This window comes from Octopus bimaculoides, chromosome 14, assembly GCF_046866305.1.
Source record: "Octopus bimaculoides isolate indiv1 chromosome 14, ASM4686630v1, whole genome shotgun sequence".
NCBI lineage: Eukaryota > Metazoa > Mollusca > Cephalopoda > Octopoda > Octopodidae > Octopus > Octopus bimaculoides.
The window spans coordinates 18717234-18739678 of record NC_142941.1 but is presented as its reverse complement, the minus strand read 5'-3'; the positions used below and the strand labels follow the sequence as shown (position 1 = coordinate 18739678).

Below are 22445 nucleotides of genomic sequence, written 5' to 3'. Positions count from 1 at the left end.
TAACATGTGCATATACATATATATTCATAAACACATATATACATACGTAAGCCACATACTGTATACAAATTAAATAAATGTTTAATTTAACTGTAAAGAAAATATATGTTACAAGCAAAGTAGCTACTTTCAAAGTATATGTTTGTTTCTATAAAAGAAATGAGTTTGTTATGTCTAGAAATATGAATATGATATATTCATTTGCAGTTAGATTTTGTCTGAATTTTAGAAGTTACATGGGTTAGATTTGGGATGCTTGCTTATATAAAATGTTGTCTAGCTGTGTAAATATTTTTTTTTTCTATTTGCTACAAGGACAACAAAAATTGAACATTACAATTTAATGCAGAACAATCTTTGCAAAGGGTAAACAGACTTCTTCAAACAGCTAGTCGTGCTACTTCAGGCTGATGACGAGCAAAGACTCAGAAACATGTCCCTGAATGCAGACCAGGCTGGGTGGAGGAGTTTGTCTCCCCCTCGCAAAAATAAGGACACAGGAAATGTGTCAAGGCCAACAGGAAGCGGTCCAGCTTCCTAGGGCTAAATAGCAGTAGTATATTCCCTTATTGGGACTGTCATGTTAAGTTGGCAGTATACAACTACTTTATCGCTTCACTACTGCTTAAGTCTCTCTGAGAGATTTAGAAATGTAATATTTCTAATTACAATGTGTTATAAATAATATATAGGCACAGATGTGGCTGTGTGGCAAGAAGTTTGCTTCCTAACCACATGGTTCCGGGTTCAGTTCCACTGCATGGCACCTTGGGCAATTCTACTATAGTCTCGGGCTGACCAAGGTCTTGTGAGTGGATTTGGTAGACAGAAACTGAAAGAAGCCCGTCGTTTATGTATATCCATCTCTCTATATGTGTGTGCACATGCATCTGTTCATGTGTATGTGTGCATGTGCATCTGTTTGTGCTTGTGTGTCTGTACATGTGTATGTGTGTCTTTGTGTCTGTTTGTCTCCCACTACTGCTTGACAACCGGTGTTGGTGTGTTTACATCCCCCATAACTTAGCAGTTCAACAAAAGAGATTGATAGAATAAGTACCAGGCTTAAAAAAAGTACTAGAGTTGATTCATTCAACTAAAAATTCTTCAAGCTGGTGCCCCAGCACGGCCACATCTGATGACTGAAACAAGTAAAAGATAAAAGATATATACACAATAATGCCTCAATATATGAGTTAATTTGTTCCCAGAAAATGCTTGTAAAATGAAAACTCGTAGTAGATAAAATTCATAAACCGGGTTCTCGTAAAGTGAGGGTTTGTTTTTTTTTTATTTAATATTATGTGTAGTTTGGTTTAGTTCCATTTGTGCTATATAATTCTTCAGTTTTGTATCTTTTATATGTTTAATATGTTGCTTAAATCCACTTGCAGCTAAAGCTTGATTATAATAGTTTGCATGATTATTGAATATTTCTTCATTTTAGGAAAGACCTAAGATTCTAATAGATATACTTTTTACAATACTCTATTTTTTTTTAATTATCATAGCTGTACTTTATTTATTTATACAATATTGCTTATATTATGTACTTATCTCTACTGTGGTTTTTAAGATTAACTTTTCCAACTTTTTACTCTATAATATATATATATATATATATATATATATATATATATATATATATATATATATATATAGGCATAGGCACAGGAGTGGCTGTGTGGTAAGTAGCTTGCTTACCAACCACATGGTTCTGGGTTCAGTCCCACTGCGTGATACCTTGGGCAAGTGTCTTCTACTATAGCCTCAGGCCGACCAAAGCCTTGTGAGTGGATTTGGTAGACAGAAACTGAAAAAGCCCGTCGTATATATCTATATATATATATATATATATATATATATATATGTGTGTGTGTGTGTATATGTTTGTGTCTGTGTTTGTCCCCCCAACATCGCTTGACAACCGATGCTGGTGTGTTTACGTCCCCGTAACTTAGCGGTTTGGCAAAAGAGACTGATAGAATAAGTACCAGGCTTCCAAAGAATAATTCCTGGGATCGATTTGCTCGACTAAAGGCGGTGCTCCAGCATGGCCACAGTCAAAGGACTGAAACAAGTAAAAGAGTAAAGAGTATATATATATATATATATATATATATATATATAAAACAACGATGAGAACTGGTATTTCAATGTGTTTATCATACCTACAAGTGGTATGTTGAGGTGTATTTTTACATAAGTGAATCTGGAATATGAAGGTAGCTAATATAGCTGCACTCTGGGGGTGTTTATAACCTGGATGCAGGTTTTTAAGTGTGTAGAATACTATCTAAATGCACAAAATATTTGGATTTTTTTTTTATACAATTCCTAATAATATCCAATTATAAAAAATATGATTTTATTAAATATCAAATCGCTATGAGGGTCTCTCTGAGTGAAATGCAAATCAAAGGGGTCCATTGGTAAAAAAAATGGTTGAGAAACATTGATTTAAATGAAGTCATATGTTGAGGTGTGTATAAGAGTCCTGAGTTGGCTAATGCAAATAGATGTATGTGCACCAGTTGATGTTATGTATGCATAGAATAGCTGCCATATATATATATATATATATATATATATATATATATATATATATATCACCAGTCCAAACTTGGTATGCATCAAAGATGAATATTACTAGAGACTGATGTGTGTAGCATGTATGTATAAATGCCATTGGAGGTGATCGGGTGTATTGAACAGCACCTGTTGAAGATACATATGTTGTGTTTGTGTGTGATACATACACACACACACACACATGAGATAGGAGCATCAGTTAAAAACTGATATGTGCTGAGGTGTGTATAAGCAGCATCAGTTAAAACTAGTGTGTATAAAATGATGTAGAGTGGCTGGTTTCTTCTCAGAAGTTCTCTAATCATAGGTGTGAACTAGCTTCCTTCTCTACTTTTAGCACACCAGAAGATATTCCTGTCCTTGTTACTGCTTATATAGTAGTGTTGGTAAGGCATGTTTCCTTTCTGAAGCATCATGGGAACTGAACAGAAATTGCTTTTGACTGTTGTAGGAGAGGAGCCAAAAAATTTTTAACTACTCTCTTTATACTCTTTCTACACTATTCCTCTTTCTCTCACCTTCTCCCCTCCCCCTTTTTATTATTATCTTCTGCCTTCCTTCTTTTTGCTTTTTCTTTATTGCTCTCTTTTTCCCTCCTATTTCTGCTATTTTGTGTTCCCTTCTCTCATATTTTCAACCTTCCCACTCTCACTTTTACTCACTCCCCCATTCACTCACACTCAAATTCCTCCCTCTTTCTCACATTTTGCTCATCCTTCTCTCTAACCTCTCATCTCTCCTCCTCATTCACTTATACACATTTACTCTCTTTCCCTACCACATACACATTCTTCTTTACCTCCTCTTCACCCTCTTCTCTTTCCTTTTGTCTTCATCTTTCCTTATCCTCTCTTCCTTTCTCTCTCACACATACATACACACTATGTCCCTTGCTTTCTCTTTTCTCTATTGCTCTCAAACTTCTTTTCTCTTTCTCTCTCTTCCTCATTTGTTCTCATCTCTATTGCTGTCTCTCCTCCCTTTCTCACTCTCTTGTTTTGACTCCTTTCCATGATTCTTTTTTTCCCCCCCTTTTTGTTATCTCTTTTAACCACATTTGTTTCTTTGCTTAATTTCCCTTAATATTCACTGCTGCTATCACCTCTCCCTCAAACTTGCTGTGTCTGTCTCTATAACACAACTTCCACCAACATCCATTCCCTCCTCTCCATCTTAGTAAAGTTGCCCTTCCTCCTTATTTTACCTTCCTTAAACTGTTGTGTGTAACCTAGCAGTGAAAAAAAATCACCACTAACATCACCAATCCCACCAGTAGCTACACTATCAACTAGAACAACAACAACAACAAGAGTAAGAACAGCTACAGACTTAAAAGACACTGTTAGTAGTTTTTGTTTGTTACCACTGTCCATCTATCTGTCTATCTATCTATCTATCTATCTATCTATCTATCTATCTATCTATCTATCTATCTATCTATCTATCTATCTATCTATCTATCTATCTACCTATCTATCTATCTATCCAGTCTATTACTAGCAGGGCTCTCAGTAGCCTCCCATCCCCAGATACATACAGAGAGTGAGTAGGAGAAAGAGGGATAGAAAGAGAAAACTTGAGTGAAGAAGACCCAACATAAATAAACACTTCCTAAGTGTGTCTCTGGCTGCAGAACACACAATCTTGTGAGGAAGCCTCTAATTTTATGCTCCTTGTGTATCTCTAATTTTCTGTTTTTATATTTTGGTTTGTGAAGTCCCACCTAAATGCAAACTAAATGCAACACCACTGAATCTAAAATGGACTGCCAAGTGGAAAAGGTACATTTATTACATATGGATTTGTACAATTGCTTTGTTTCTACTTTCAAATCTACCTATACCTGTCAGTGGTACCCTTGCTATAGGTGACTAGCAACTTTGTGGCTACTCTACCTTTCTTGGATACATATATATACCCCCGAACACTCCTAGCAACTATTGCATTCTCTGTGTGGTATATTTTCAACAATTTTCCTATAGATATATTTACAGAGAAAAAGAAATAAAGAAAATATAAATGAAATAAATAATAAGCAAAAAAAAGTATAAGATACAAAACTGTTCCACTACTCCACCAACCCATCCATCCACCCATGTTAAAATGTGGATGAAATCTGGAAGCGGTAATGCTGCTGCTATTATTACCAACCAGTCTGAGAGGCACTGCTATAAACTTGATACTAACCAAACTTGTTCAGGTTGTATTTCTTCTTCTCAACAGGCAGGAAAATCTATCTGTTGCTCTGTTCTTTTTATTTCTAAGTGAAGACCTACTCTGAATTTCTGAGGACTTCGATGTGAGGAAAGCAAGCTGCTTGCTACTATACTATATTTGTTCTTTCTGCTAAAAGCTACTTAACTATATTTGCTGTTTCTTCTAAAAAATCACTCACAACGAAGGACATCTTTTCGAAACAGTTTTCCTTGTTTAGTTTGTGTCACAGTCATCTATCTACCTCTACTGGTCGATTTCTTCTCAGTTCATGCACCAGACCTCTTAATGAAGCACCTGTTGATTAATCCTACTATTAAAAATTTATTCATTTGGAATTATTTGATTTACCAAAAAATTTCGACTAATATTTAAAAATTAGCTGTTGCTTTATTTATTATCCAAAAAAAAAAAGATTGTTTTTTGTTTTCAACTTGATGTATTACAACGAAAGAAATTACATTATTTCTGAAATATTGGTGTAAAATTGGATTTTTAACATTTTCTCTGTGTTATTTTACAAACAAAACTCTTAAAGTTTGTAAATTCTTTACTGGAACCATAGCAGTGCAGTCAGTAGCAATAATAGCTACAATTCTTAAAAAGGCAGAGAGAGAGAGAAGAAAATATTTATATTCTGATTTTTTTTTTTTTTTTAATGTAAATGACACCTGTTCTTAACAGGTAAAATTTAGGAGAAACACAAAAGTAAAACATGTGTATTCAAGGGTTGGCATATGACAAGCTTTTACACCTTGTGGTTAATAGACTACAGAAAGGGACAATCAAGACGTAATTTCAAGAATCTACTCTCGGTTCCATAATGGAAGAGAGTATAAGAACCAGGACAATTTCTGAAATCTCTGTTTATCCTGATAAACCGACTAAGTCGTTCATAATGAAAGAGGAGTCTTCAGAATTTAAGAACAGAGCTCGTTCATTTGACTTGCCTGTTGAGAGGGAAGTGTATTCGGAAAACAACTCACCTTGCGAGGATGCCACATTCCGGCGGACAGAATTCAGCAGCAAAGGGCGCTCTAGTTCAGAAGGATCCCTTTCTATTGGCAAGCCTAATTTTGTCACAAGCAAATATATTCTATCACAGCAAGATCCAGCATCCATTAAATTTAGCCCTAAAGAATTTGAACTCCCCACAGATCTCTCTGAACTCCAAGAAGCTGAATCAAACTCAACAGCTTGTGAATTTTCTGAATATGTGAAAAACTTGACAGTATCTCTGTCCCCACTAGAATCTGATAAGAATGACAGTGATAAAAGAGGGAGAACAGGAAGTCACCCAGGTCACCCCAGGCGATTCCTTAGCTGTATTGATATTGGCCCAGTCTCTACCGCTGACAGAAATGCCAACAGCGAAACTCAGGGAATTTACTCTGCCACAAGTCCTGAAATTAAAAGTATGTTTCTAGGAGTTTTATATTTCTATGTTCCTGGTTTCTACACTTGTTACCAAGCACTATTCTCTTTGGTTTCTATTTTTGATTTACCATCTTCCTCACTCACTCATTTCTCTAAATGATTGAATAGTATTTCAGCTTGTAAGTAATACAGGTTTACTATTATTTGCTAAAAGATATACTAAAGTTATGTGTGGTGTTCTTAATCTGAAGTTGTATTCACATATTGTATAAGTATACAGAAATTGTATCACTCAAATATTTTAAATGATATTTTTTCCTTCCAGCTAATGTGTTAAACAATCAGCTCTTTGATACAAGAGCTGCATATGCTTACTTCTAGGTTACATAGAAATTTATGATTTATTCACTAATCCTCTTCCTCTGTTATCAACATTAACATTTTAACATCTGGTATGGGTCAGTTAGGTCTGTATGATAGCCTATGTCCCCATTTTGTCTTCATCCTGTTCTTCTATCTCCTCTCTATTTGGTAATTTAAAAATAGCTAAATTACTTGAAACAAGAGCTAAAGTTTCATAACCTCCCAGTATGTTGTTACAAAAGTCCTAGAAAATACACAGTAAATCTTGTATTTAGATTTTTAACTATAACACTTTATTACTGTTATGTATATTATGAAAGCTAATGCTTTATATATTTCCTTATTTCTACTTTGATGCAAAAATTCATAGCTCATCATAACATTGTTTCATTATGCATTCATTCCACATTTAATCTTGTTTTAAGTATAGACTCAAAACTTGCTTCTTTATGTTAAATATTTCAATGGTCTTTGATTTCATTCCAAAATTGAGGTTGCTAAAACATGTGACATCAAAATTTTTTAAGCTTCTTATGTTAATTATTCCAATTATGTTTTTGATTTTTTTTTTTTTTATAAATTCATAGTTAAGGTTGTTTAAAGCCTAATGCAAACGTGTTTCATCATGTTAAAGATTTTGTCTTCAATTTATTACATAGTTATTAAGATTGCTAAAAGTGTAACACTCAAACACATTTAGTGACAAGCATATTATGGATAAACCTGCATGAATATCAATACATATACACACAAGCCAAATTTGTGCATGCATGCACACACACACACACACACACACACACACACACACACACACACACACACACATACATACAATTATATATAATAGATAATTAAATAACATAATTCTCAAAGAAAGTCGTACATTTTGAGGGTGATTGCCAGCTAGCCAAAATTAGATTAATACTGAAACATAGACCACCTTTTACTAGTTAAACTGTAGGGTTGAAGAGCAGCCTCTGTGATCATTTGACATGCTGGAAATAGTTGCCAAATCTCCTTCAAATCGTATTCCACTCTCTTTAAAAGAAAAAAGACTCGGTGGATATTGTAGTCTTAGCTATATTATGTCTATATATAAATGACAGGATGGTCATGGCTGGGATACTTTTGCTCATAAATCATCTTGATCAGGTTAACTTGTGGCTAAACAAAAACAATTGATCATCTTTTATAAAATTTACCCTGAGGTTGTATTTTTCATACTGCCAGACCTTCTAGTACACTGCTGAAGATTTTGTCTGAGAAGAACAGACCCTTTTTTTTTATATACCGTAATCATCTTTTCACCACAGTGCCAAACAGATAAAAACTGCCCCACTATCTTTAAAACAATGATACTGATAATGACAGTGATGATGATGATGATGATATTTAGATATATTGATTTCAAATGTTAGTGCAAGGCCAGCAATTTCGAGGAATGGGAGTAAGTCGGTGACATCACCCCCAGTGCTCAACTGGTACTTATTTTATTGATCCCAAAAGGATGAAAGGCGGAATTTGAACTCAGAATGTAAAGACAGATGAAATTCTGCCAGTTCACTGCCTTGTTAATACTTAGATGTTACTAGTGATGAAAGCCTTTTGTTTTTTCATAATGTCATATATCTTAAAATTGTCACATGTACTTTTAATATATTTCTTCAAAACTGTTTTTTTTTTATACAATTTACATTGCCTTCCTTTATAACTATTTTGTGTTAAGTACCTGGAATACACTGGATAACTTCAGTTGACTATTTCCTACTTACAAAAGAACCTTGTCCTATATGTAAAAAGAGAATAATTATTTGAGACAGTTTTCTTCTATTTTATTTTATTATTTTTTCTCCAAATGGTTACTTCTGCCTAGGATACTAAGAGCAAACCCTTGTAACCAGATGTGCCAGCATTTTAATTTTCTTTGATATTCCTCTTATTGGTATGTCACCTACACGTGTACATGTATTTTAGTTTTGGATAAAGCTTATAGGTAAGCATTTTGTAATATGATAATATAGGGAAAACTTTTTCTTTTTTCAAATTCCATCATCACTTAAAAACATGCAACATGTCACTGTTGATGTGCATGTAATTGATTCACCATCACTGAAAATGTTTAAAAATACTTCTATTTAAACCTGTTATATCAAGTTCAAATATTCTACTTGTTTTAAGTTAATATTCCCTATGAGCAGACATATTTTCACAGAAAATTGGAAACAGAGGATATCACTTGCTTAATGGTGACATTCCTTTACATTTAGCACATGAAGTCAAGGCAAGGATATAGTAACACACGTGTGTGTGTGTGTGTGTGTATATAAGAGAAGATATTAGTAATGTAATGACAGTTATTGATAATATGTAAGTATACATAGATAAACAGAAAAGATTTTATATTTTACATTTTGCAATAAGCCCTGCAAAATCGTGTTTTCAGAACTAATTAAAATACATAAGTTGTCTTCATGATGGATATGTTTTGGATATCTGTCATTTGACAATGCAGATTCAGTTGTTTGATCAAATGAATAACTTGTTCACTTAATCAGTATGTATATGGCTGAGTATTCCACAGATATCATCATCATCATCATTTAATGCCTGTTTTCCATGCTGGCATGAGTAAGATGGCTTGACAGGAACTGGTAAAGCAATGGACTGCATAAGGTTCCATTGTCTGTTTTGGCTTGGTTTCTACAGCTGGATGCCCTTCCTAACCCCAGCCTCTTTTATGTGTAACTTCAACACAATTCTCAGACAAAATCAGCATGGTGCAGTGTGTGACAAGCCTGTACATTTCGAATTACAGGTACAGTTCACTTGAGAGGCTTCTGTACAATTTCCACCTAACCTACCCAATTTCACTCACAAGGCTATTGACTCAAGGCTATAAAAAAAAAATGTCATTTGCCCAATATCATACAGTAAGATCGATCTGGTGCCTCGTGGTTGCAAAGCCAAGCTTCTTAACTATTCTGCCTTACTGTGCCTAGATATCATTAAATCATTAACGACAGCCAGCTTGAAACTTCATACAATATCTTCATGTTCTGATACAAGGGCAAAGAAAATTAATTTTAATTCACCTTAAAAGACTTAACAATAATTTAACCTTTTTAGTATTCAAACCAACCACACCTGACCTAAATATACTGCCTGTTTTATGTTCAAACCAGCCAGATCCAGCCTCTCACACGTACCCTACAATATCCTTTCAAAGAATAAGCAATCACATTACAAAAATTTCAAACCTACATGGTAATTCATGGTTAATTTTAAAGAATGTGAATAAATAAGGATTACATTTTACAGAGTTAGTTGAATGCAAAGGGGTTAAAAAAGACCCCATACATTTCAGTTTTAAAAAACAAAAGCAAAACGAAGTGAAATTGTTAATAATTATTATTATGATACAATCAGAAAAGGATAACATTTGGATTATTTTTGCCAACGTTTTGATTTTGCTTGCAAATTAATGAAATATTTGATGTAGAAGACAAAATGATGTGCAAGAAAAATCCCTTGTACTGTTAACCCTCTCATTTCCATATTTCTGTTGAGATACAGCGCCTTTTGCTTTTCAATTAATTTTGAAAATGATGAAGAATTTAGTAAAATAATTTTATCATTGAGAAGTAATGTTTATCACCAAATCAATATGACTGTCCCATAGAAATCAACATTACTACTGTTTTTTTAACCCCAGGAGGAGCCTCCTCCAGCTGGTTATTGATGCAATCTGCACCCAATATACATTGCAAGCAGGAAAGTGAACCCCTACCATCTTCCAGCAGAGGAAGGAATCACCAGACCAGATGGTTTTGTGCTATTTGTCCCCATCATCAGTGGTGAACACCTGTCTACTAGAGATAGCAGTAATTCGCTCCAGCTTGCAATATATAGAAAACCAAGCAACAATCAGTCACTGATCTTGCAACAAGAGCAAAGTAGTGAGTTAGAAAATCTCTAAGCTTTCATTTGGAACATAAATTAACATGAAATTATGAGGGAAAGTTTTGAGTTTATTTTAAAACAGAAAGTTTGTATCATAGAACCAAGAGTGGTTTCAGGCATGTTGGTATCAAAAGAGTTAAATTTAACAAAATCTTTGTTATCCTCATCATAGGCATCTAGCTACCTTTCAGTACAACACACACATCACTCCTATTAAATAAACATGACTTTGTGTCTAAGACAGAACATTTGGATGGTTGCTGAACCTAATAGATATTGCAGCTAAATCTCCCTCAAATCATATATATTGTCTTCAACAAAGGAGAATACATTGGAAATGTCATCCCTAATATGCAAAAAAAAAAAAAGAGGATATGGTCATGGCTGGACTCTATTTGATCTGAGGTCTGCTCAATCAAGGTCGATCTAGGGCCAAAGAGCAGCCAGTAGCAGCTACTGAGCTTGACTTCAGATCAAAAATATATCTTCTACATGGTCTCAATCAGTGGATCTCAACCGGAGTATGGCCCTTGAGGGTCCATGCAAGATTTTTGGAGGTCCACACAACAAAATAGTAAATTGGAGATCCACAATAGTATTTTAAGGGCCCCTGAAAAAATTTTGCTTTAGGTGTAATTATTGATATGTATTGCACAAAACATCTAAGTTTCTTTCTCTAATTTTACATAGTTCAACCGACACAAGTTAATGTGTGAAAAACAAAATAGGAATTTTCAAAGAAGTTTCCATAAAACTAGTTTTAAATATCGAATGGCCATGGGGTCCACAGAATAAAATAATAATCAAAAGAGTCCATAGATAAAAAATGGTTGAAAACCTGGTCTAGATGGTCACTGTAAGTGCTTGAAAGAGCAGCCAAATCTCTCTCCATCATATATGCTAAATGAAAAGTCCTGTTGTTCTCTCTGCTCATTCTGTTATTTGGGTTTTGGTGACCCCTTGACCCTGTATAAATTTTTATTGCATAATATTATTTGAACACACACACTCACACACACACACACACACACACATATGATGTTTTGGAGCAACTGTGGGCTATTGAATTGAATGTAATAAATATTTTCTGCAAACTGGCAGTTGGATAAAATTCAACATCAAAGCTGACTGTAGGATCAGAACTCAATTATTAATCAACAAAATTAATTACTGCTTAACGTATTTACCTTCTGTGCCACCTTTACAGACCTGATTACAATATCACAATAAATTGTATTAAGATAATAGTAATAATAATAGTTTCAAATGTTGGCACAAGGCCAGTAATTTTAAGGAGTGTTGGGTTAGTTGAATGATGGTATATTTCATGATTTAAGTTTACCTGTTTTTGAAATAAGTAAGGGTTGAAGCTAAGCAAAGTTTCATATTATATATTTGAGAGGATTAATAAATATGTTGCTTAGTTATCAGTCAGGTTCATATAACATACTGCAAGAAGCAAATCAATTTTTGGAATGTTTCCCCAGCACAGCATAGCAAGCAAGCTTGCTAGTCGTGCCTACTATCCAAATGATGATGATAATAATAATAATAATAATAATAATAATAATAATAATAAAGGTTTCAAATTTTTCCACAAAGGCAGCAATTTTGGGGGACAGGACTAGTCAATTACATCGACCCCAGTGTTCAGCTGGTACTTATTTTATCAACCCCGAAAGGACGAATGACAAAGTCAGCCTCGGCAGAATTTGTACTGAGAATTTAGCAGCAGACTAAATACCACTAAGCATTTTGCATGGCGTACTAATATAATAATAATAAGAAGAAGAAGAATCCTTTCTATTATTGGCACAAGGCCTGACATTTGGGGAGAGGAGGTTAGTCAATCACATCGACCTTAATACTCCATCATCATCATTTAACGTCTGCTTTCCATGCTGGCATGTGTTGGACAGTTTGACTGAGGACTGGCAAGCCGGAAGGCTACACCAGGCCCCAATCTGCTAAGTACTGATACTTAATTTATCGACTCTGAAAGGATGAAAGGCAAAGTTGACCTCCGTGGAATTTGAACTCAGAATGTAGCAGCAGATGAAATACCATCAAGCATTTCGCCCGGCATGCTAACAACTCTGCCAGCTTGCCGCCTTAATAATAATAATAATAATAATAATAATAATAATAATAATAATAATAATAATAATAATAATAATAATAATAATAATAATAATAATAATAATAATAATAATAATAATAATAATAATAATAATAATAATAATAATAATAATAATAATAATAATAATAATAATAATAATAATAATAATAATAATAATAATAATAATAATAATAATAATAATAATAATAATAATAATAATAATAATAATAATAATAATAATAATAATAATAATAATAATAATAATAATAATAATAATAATAATAATAATAATAATAATAATAATAATAATAATAATAATAATAATAATAATAATAATAATAATAATAATAATAATAATAATAATAAATATTAATAATAATAATAATAAAGAAAGAAAGAAACAATATTTACTATGTGTTTTAAATACATTATGTGTGGAAGAAAAGATGGGATGGTTATGGTTAGAACACCTATGACATGGGTCTGCTGAGCTAGATTAGAGCAGGCATCAGTTAACACAATGACTAATCTAACTTGTGCATTATTTGCCACATGTCTCAATCATTACTGATATTTCACTATACCTTTTACTTAATGTATGTGTGTGTGTGTGTATAATTTCATAGTGTTGTGTTTTGTAAACATACTTTCCATGTGTATTTTCTGTGATTATTTGGTAACAATAATTTCGTAGTGAATCTGGTAGACAGAGACTGTGTGAAAACCCATCTTATGCATGTGTGTGTTTTTGTGTTTGTCCTCTCTATCACTTGGCACACTGGCTTAGGTTTGTTTATGTCCTTATGAATAAGCAGTTCAGCAAAAGAGGCCATTAAAATAAGCACTGAGCTTTAAAAAATTAATTAATCCTTTAATGGTATTAATTTGTTCAAGTGAACCCTTGAAGGTGGTGCCCCAGCATAGTCACTTTCCAATGACTGAAACAAGTAAAAGATAAAAGACATTCATATAGCTAAATGAAATTTATATTCAGTATAATCTTATTAATGTTATATTTATTATTCAATAATAATTTTTTAAAATATTTTATTGATCCTTGGATGACAAGCTAACAGAATCGTTTGCACACCTGGCAAAATGCTTCGCAGCATTTTGCCCGTCTTTACATTGTGAGTTCAAAATTCTACCCCGGTTGACTTTGCCTTCCATCCTTTTGAGGTCAATAAAATAAATACCAGTTGAGCACTGGGGTTGATATGATTGACTTAACCCCTCCCCCCAAATTTCTGGCCTTGTTCCAAAAATTGAAACCAATTATTTTATTCTCTCTCTCTCTCTCTCTCTCTCTCTCTCTCTCTCTCTCTCTCTCTTTCTCTTTCTCTCTGAAAAAGGATAGTGTCGGAATTACCTTCAAAGGTCAAAACCTTTAAAACTGACTTCTTTCTTCACCCTTTCAAGGTCAATATAATGAGTATCAGTTATGCACTAGTGTCACAACATCTCTCCTTTGAAAATTGATGGCCTTTTGCCCGCCTAACAAACCAATATGTTAGTAGTTTTAATAGCTTATATATGTATGTGTGAATGCAAATACCAAACACTTCTAATTTTTCTATCCCTTGGCACCACCCTTTCCTGCCCATACATAACCCTTTAGTATTTAAACCAGTCATATCTTACCCAAATATTCTGTCTGTATTATATTCAAATCGGCAAGATCTAGCTTTCACACCTATCCTATGTCATTGTAAAACTAAATGGTCACCTCATCAAATTCTTGAAGCCATGAGATAATGCATGATTAATTCAAAACAATTTGAATAAATAAGTATTACATTTTACAGAGTTATCTGAATGCTGAAGAGTTAAACATCAGTTGTATAAGCCTTGCTAGGCCTGCAATGTCTATGAACATAGATGCACTTCTTTTGTTAATGGACTAGCTTGAAAGAACAGTGGACAAGGCCTCCATAAGCCTTCCAAGACAGGTGAGCTTGAGGCAGGTTACAAAATAATTAAGAGGAAGAAATCTAGATGCGTGAAATAAATGTGGGCACAATTTGATAGTTGAGTGGAGTAGATACCATCATAACAGTAGGGGTAAAAATAGGAGCACACCTGTAATAAATTGTTATTGATGTTAACAGTAACCTCTGTCCTCCCGTTACTTGTGAAATATCTTTATTGACTCATCCATCTAGTCTGTCAAAATGTTTACCAATATAGATGTTTAATCTAACTTCAGTTCTAAAGTCCAGGACCATGGATGTCCTAAAAGTCGTAAACAAAATTACCATGGTTAACCTCATCATTATCATTGCCATCATCCTCATAAGGTCTGAGAGACTTGGAGTCAGAAGTCTAGCACTTTCACTACACACACTCGTTCTCTCTCTCTCTCTCTCTCTCTCTTAGGGAAAAGAACCAAGGTTTATGAACTCATCGATGAAAATCCACTGTCACATATAGAAAAATTAATAAGTAAAAGCACAATAAATAAGTATAATATAATACAAAGTAAATATCATAAGATAATGATAATAAAATGACAAGTTTTTACCTGTAATTTTGGATTTTTATCCCTAATATTATTATTATTATTATTATTATATATATGTATATGATGATGATATGCAATGATGATATTCTTCAAAATGGAACTATTTTAATAATATAGCAATAATTACCAACAATATTATTCAGATACACTGAGAAGTTAAATTATTTATATTTTACATTTTGCTAAATCCTTCCAAAATCTTGATTGCTTTCTCAACTATGATGCACAGTCTTCCTCTCTTGATAGATAGATAGATAAACAATCTTTAAAGGCTTAAACAAGGATTGCTAGCATCTGGCTGACACCTTATACATACAGTCTTTATATTCTGATACAAGCGTATCTCTTCACTCCCACCTTGAAAGATCTAGTACAATGGTACTCAACCATTTTTAACTTACAGACCCCTTTCATTCCCATTTTACTTGGATGGACCTTTAGAAATCCCATTATATTTTTATAATTAAATATTATTAGGAATTGTATTAAAAAAAATATTTGGTGTGTTGTAGAAGTATAAGCAATTTATTCCTCGTGAATTTTAACAAAATAATCTTATATGGACCCTTGTTGAGAACCACTGATCTTGTAAAATCACAATAAATTCAAAACCAAAAAGCAAAACACTATTTAATCATGTGAATGTATTGCTGATAATTATTATGACAGGAGCCATAAAGAATAGCTTTTGGATTATTTTGCCAACATGTTTGAATTAATTTCATTACATACCGATGTTGTTAATGAAATATTTAATGCAGAAGACAAAACAGTGCTTAAGAATCCCATATTTAATTAAATCTAACTACCATTCAATAAAACGTTCACTATAGGCGTAGGAGTGGCTGTGTGGTAAGTAGCTTGCTTACGAACCACATGGTTCTGGGTTCAGTCCCACTGCGTGGCACCTTGGGCAAGTGTCTTCTACTATAGCCTCGGGCTGACCAAAGCCTTGTGAGTGGATTTGGTAGACGGAAACTGAAAGAAGCCCATCGTATATATATATATATATATATATATATATATATATATGTATGTATGTATGTATGTATGTATGTATGTATGTATGTGTGTGTGTACATTTGTGTGTCTGTGTTTGTCCCCCCCAACATCGCTTGACAACCAATGCTGGTGTGTTCACGTCCCCGTAACTTAGCGATTCGGCAAAAGAGACCGATAGAATAAGTACTAGGTTTACAAAGAATAAGTCCTGGAGTCGATTTCCCAAATAATTTCAGGTAAAATAAAATGTGCGCTTTATCCCCTTCATAGAAGAAATTTGGGGAATAATATGATATTTTTTGAACAAAAAGAAAGCCTACTCTCACATGTCATGCAAATCTCCAAATTTAAAAATCCATCCCATTCCCAATCCTTAATAAACAGAAACAACAGATTAATATTGAATGTACATAGAGGTGTTTGTAGACCATCCTAGGGCCATGAGTTGTAGTACCTTAATGCAAGGTATATCTACATATTATAAAGAATCAGTAAGTTGTTCATAAAAACATGTGACTTAACCCTTGTCTTTCTAAAAATAAACAATCACTTCATCAAAATCTTGAAGCTACAAGACAATCATGGTTAATTCAAAGCAATGTGAATGAGTAAGCATTAAATTTGACAAAATAATCTGAATGCTAATGGGTCAATAGTTACAATATTGTTCTTGAATAGGCTATGGGCTCAATTCTTGGACTAAGCACTGTATTGTGTCCTTGCAGGGTTAGTCTTAAGCCAATAAAACAACTTTGTTTAAATTGAGCCCTGCACACATGCTCAAGCAGAGGACAGACACTATGACGAATGTTTAGTATATCATTGTGGCTAATGGAGTCTCAATCCTTCAATGCTTTTTGGCTACGACTGGCACATGACATGAAGCATAAAATATCAATCTTCAGCTTTTGTAAAATAGAGAGCCCCACCTACAATTATCTACTTAGACCCCACACTTCCTAACACTGGCCCTGGTCCTTGAACAAGGTGCTTCACACCATTTCAATCAATTCAGCTTAATATGAGTACCAGTGGCAACTGGTGGGGGTTAACTCTGCAATGGACTGAGATCCCCTTCAAAGAGGAGTCTTGTACTTGCACTTACTTAAATACCTACGAAACCAAGTTAAGCTCTGTCCTGATGAGTCTAAGTTTATAACGGACATATTCAAGTTTCAGTTCAGTTATTGTAGCTATGTGGTTAAGGGAGTTGCTTCCCAACCACATGGTTTCAGGTTCAGTCCCACTGTGTGACACCTTGGATAAGTATCTTATGCTATAACTTCAATCCAATCAAAGCCTTGTGAATGGATTTGATTGAGAGAAACTGAAAGAAACCCATTGTATGTGTGCATTTCTGTAAAATCACGTGTTGTAAATGGGTGTCATCATCATCATACAAACACTGTTTTAATCTGGTTTGTGAGTGACTCTGCTATTGAATGAAATTAAATTATCTTGTCATCATTTCAATGTGGTTTTGGAGGTTTTTCATTTATGAAGGAATGCACAGACTCTGTAGAAGGTGACAGAACCCACTCTAGCAGTTGTTGAAACAGGAAAGAAATTTAAGGTCAAATGTAAGGTGATCATTTATAAATGCATCTGTCACTTGAGAGTTGTTGCATTAGGTAGCAATTGGCAGCATCTGAGAAGCTGGCTTTATTATTTTTTTGTTAAGGATGGAACACACGGGTTAATGTGGGTGTGTGGGTGTGCCTGTTTGTCTGCCTACCTGCCTGTTTGTCTGCCTGTCTGCCTGTCTGTCTGTCTCTTTCACTATTTCTGTGTTATAACCTAGAGATGTAGGGAGCATCAGAAAAGATTGAAGAAAATAGAGGAAATAGAAGTCAACAGAGTAGCAGTGGGACTCAGTTGAATGATTAACTTTTGGAAGTTGTTCCCCACACCCCACCCCACCAGTCATTAAGCTGATATTGTCTTTTCTCGATTGTCATCATCATCACCATCATTTTTATATCTCCTTTTTCCATGCTGGCATGGGTTAGATGAGTCTTACTGAAGCAGTATTCATCAGTTAGATGCCCATCTTTATGTCTATGAAATAAAGCATTTATATTCTACTAGTTTTCATTTATCAAAACCATCAAGCTACAAGATATATTGTTTACAGAAGATATGATCATGATATCGCTGTCAGTCACATAAGCCGTACCACACAAAGAGATGCAGAAATAGGCATTCACATACATGCATATATCAGAGCTTTGTGCAGTTTTCATCTACCACGTTTAGTCACAAGGCAATGGTCAGCCCAGTGGTATAGTAGAAGACGCTTGCTCAGTGTGGGATGGAACCTAAAGCCACATGGTCATACTGCTTCTTTACCATACATACATTCCTCAGCTTAAAAATTTCTAATTAGATTTCTGATACTCACTGCTTTAAATATCTTATGCGGATATACTGAAAATACCTCATGGAGTGACAACCATCCCCTGTGTAGTTAGGGGCTGCCTTTTGGCAAGGCAAAGCATCTGTTCAGCCACTCTGCCAGGGATATGGTGAAATCATGGGACTGCAGCATGGTGAATTAGGAAGAGGCAACTGAAGAGCTCAACCAAGCTTACAGTGCTTCTTACATTGGTGCTGAATAAAGGAATCCTTGAAGATCAAGATCACCATCAAGAGAATAGCTTCAATGCTTCCATTGGGTTGGCATCCATGGTTTTGTAATTTTGAAAGATTCGTTATGACACAAGCTCACAATTCAAATTCATGGAATTGGATGGCAAGAGAGTCATGAGAATCTGCGAAAGCAGCAAAACAAAAAATATTAATTTCACTGCTTATACAAAAATTTGTGCTGATGGCAGGATATGTGAGAAAATTCACCAAAATTGGAAGGGATCCTTTTTTATAAATGCTTGTAGTTGAGAAATGACAGTTCACCAGTTGTGTTGGTTGTGTTGCAGTTGTAAGTGCTTAAAAATTTTGTTTCAAAGCCTAGCTTTTGTGAACTACATTTATAAAGTTTCCCAGTTAATCACTATACATAATTCGCTCTCTGTCTCCCTGTTACCCTTTCCCTTTCATTATAGTGGCACAATTTCTGCTAAACATTTGAGGTTTGGTAATGCATAGATCAGAGAGGGACAATGATGAAGCATTTGTCACTGTCATTCATCTCACTGTCCCAGACAGGTCAAGGTGAGGAACATTTTTCTGTCACACATAAAATTGGCAAAAATTCAAATAATTAGTTATGAGTAGTCAGTAAATCAGTTAATGACGTAGTTGTGATGAAAAATTTGCTAGGAAAAAAAAACTTGCCAAAATAGCTGTGTTCCTCACCATTTATCTGAATGACACATCTGCAGCTTTAGGCAAAGAATATTCTGATCTTGTTCATTCTCTATACTCTACTAATGATATTAATACCGTGCTCATGTTGTTTAGCCCCAGGTTAATCCCAGTCAAGCATTCCAAATCACCCAGTTTTATTTTCTAGGAGCGCATTATCCAATGTGCTTTGTTTTCGTTTCGTTTTTGTTTTTCATTTTATTTTTACTATTTTCCCCCACCTCAAATTCCCTGCTGTAGAAACTTTGACAGTGTACCAGTCTAATAATAATAAAAAGCTCAACCATTTCCCTGTCTTACCTAAAGATGATTCTGAGTATAAAGTGGCAAGATAGAATTCCCGAGACAGAGTTCTCTGACATAACAATGTTCCTAGTTTGTTTGCCACACTCTAGGAAATCTGGTGTTTGCCATACTCTAGGAAATTTGGCTGCATTGAACTGGACATGTTAATAATCTTTTTCTTTGAATTTACAAATGGAGTGTGAGGTGTTGGTGCACCTCCAAGGCCAGATTAATACCCATAGAGGCCCTAAGCACTTAAAAGATTTTGGTTTCTCCATATTTACATATATTCAAGATATGAACAATAATAGCCCATAAAATAAACTTTTATTTCTCAAAATGAAACAAAACTAACAGTAAGATAGAAAAATGTTTTATTTTGACATCATGTACACTTCAAAGTTATATTTCCAATCATATAAACCACTTCAAATATTATTTTAACAAGTTTAAAGTGATTTCTTTTGTGCTATAGACCATTTACCATTTCTGTGGTGTCCCCTTCCCTTAATGTCCTAAGCATGTGCTTATTTTACTCAATGGTCAATCCAATGCTGTACACTTCATAAGAGATTCAAAGATGCACTGAAAACAACCTTAAAGGGCTGCAAGATTAATCCATGTTCTAAAGACAAAAATTTGCTTGAGACAGATCTGCTTGGAAAGAAGCTTGCACTTGTGGCTGCAAGGTATTTTAATCATTATGGATTTATATTACAGAGGCCAAAAGGAAAATTCAGCAAATCTACCTTAGCAATCCTGGTGTAAATGAACATCTGTATATGGTTTCTAGCAAATATATCTTTGCCAAAAGGGAAGTCTTAGTCACAGCAGAACCCATAAATGAGCTATTTCACCTTTGTACTTTTCAAACAGCGACTAGGTTATCTTCGGGTTTGACTTAGAAGCTATCATAGCAAACACACACACACACACACACATATATATATATGTATGTACACATGCATTTATATGTGTGTGTGTGTGTACAATCAGCAACTGGATACAAACTGCCAACTGCTCAATTGTTTGACATCTACCTTTATCAACTTATCTCTCCACAATCTCTTAACTCCAGGCTTATTAATGTCCACATAGGAATTAAAGAATGGATATAGTTGGAATGGTTTGATGTTACTTTCTTTTTGTTTATAAAAGAGTTGTGGACTGAACCCCTAGCCCTTTAGCATTCAGATTTATTCTGTTGAATGTGAAGCTTATTTATTAAGCATTGTTTTTTGAATTAATCGAGTATCATCTCGTAGCACTGAGATTTCGATATAATGTTACTGATTATTTTTAAAATGACATTGTGAAGACCAGAACATAAAAAAGGGTAGAATATTTGGACCAGTATTCAGGTTACTTTGTCAAATGTAAAGCCTATTTATTCACATTATTTTGAATTAATTATGTATAATCTCCTTGATTTGAAAGTACATGGCTCAGTGGTTAGAGCGTCGGGTTCACAATTCAATTCTGGACCGGGCTGTGTTTTGTGTTCTTGAGCAATTCACTTTATTTCATGTTGCTCCAGTTTACTCTGCTGTAGAAATGAGTTGCAACATCACTGGTGCCAAGCTGTATCAGCCTTTGCCGTTCCCTTGGATAACATCAGTGGCCTAGAGAGAGGAGGCTGGTATGCATGGGCAACTGCCGGTCTTCCATAAACAAATCTGCCTAGACTTGTGCCTTGGAGGGTAACTTTCTGGGTGCAATCCCATGGACATCGTGACCAAAGAGGGTCTTTTTTATCTCATAGATTTGAAATTTCAGTAATGTGATTATTCAATTTTAGAACGACATTATAGGTGTAGGTGTGGGAGGCAAGGTTTAGTGAGTTTGCATGTAAAATGAGTTGAATATTTTGGGTTGGATATGGCCAGTTTAAATACAAAAGGGTTAAAGCAAATGAAGTACTTATGAATTATACAGTGACCTCTGAACTGAACTGTATTGCACATGAGTTTCTGGTCATGGTTCCTATTCATAGCAGAAAATTGAGCGAAATCTTTTTATCTTCTTTCTTGTTTCAATCATTAGATTGCAGCCATGCTGGGGCACCACCTTGAAGAAGTTTTTTAGTTGGATAAATCGACCCCAGTACATTTTTTTTAAGCCCAGTACTTACTTTATCAATCTATTTTGCTGAATTGCTAATTTATAGGGACATAAACACACCAACACCAGTTTCAAACAGTGGTGGAAGACAAACACACACACACACACACACACACACACACACTTATATATGTGACAAGTTTCTTTCAATTTCTGTCTTCCAAATCCACTCACAAGGCTTTGGTCAGCCCAAGTCTCTAGTGGAAAACACTTGCCCAAGTTGTCATCCAGAACTATGTGGGGGGAAAGCGAGCTTTTTACCACACAACCATGCCTGGTTTTTCTACCAAATACAAAAAGGGATACAATAGTTAATCGGTCAGTATAACTGTTTAATGTGATTTGAATCAACTTCAAATACTTTTCTATCTCTTAGTTGACACCCTCACTTGTACACAGCAATAACATTTGCTATATTGACTGGTTGCTTTAGCTAAGCCTGTTCCAAGGTTAACTCAACTTAGAGCAGTGTTCTTAGTACCAAAATGAATATTTTCTGTTTTGTTATTATCTTGCAGGCTGGTAGAACTGTTAATGAGTCAGACAAAGTCCTTAGCAGCATTTCTT

At 34.4% G+C, this 22445-nt stretch overlaps 2 protein-coding genes across 11 annotated transcripts in view; both read left to right on the top strand.

Annotated features, from left to right (window-relative positions):
* The window catches only part of LOC106868156 (protein neuralized), a 521151-nt gene that overhangs the window by 460563 nt on the left and 38143 nt on the right, over positions 1 to 22445 (top strand). The window lies entirely within an intron of this gene.
* On the top strand, positions 4787 to 10874 carry LOC149132635 (uncharacterized). The gene is made up of 2 exons (XM_089362476.1): positions 4787 to 7838; positions 9128 to 10874. The coding sequence occupies exon 1, from the start codon at positions 5630 to 5632 to the stop codon at positions 6341 to 6343; it is 714 nt and encodes a 237-aa protein (XP_089218602.1). The 5' UTR covers positions 4787 to 5629; the 3' UTR covers positions 6344 to 7838; positions 9128 to 10874.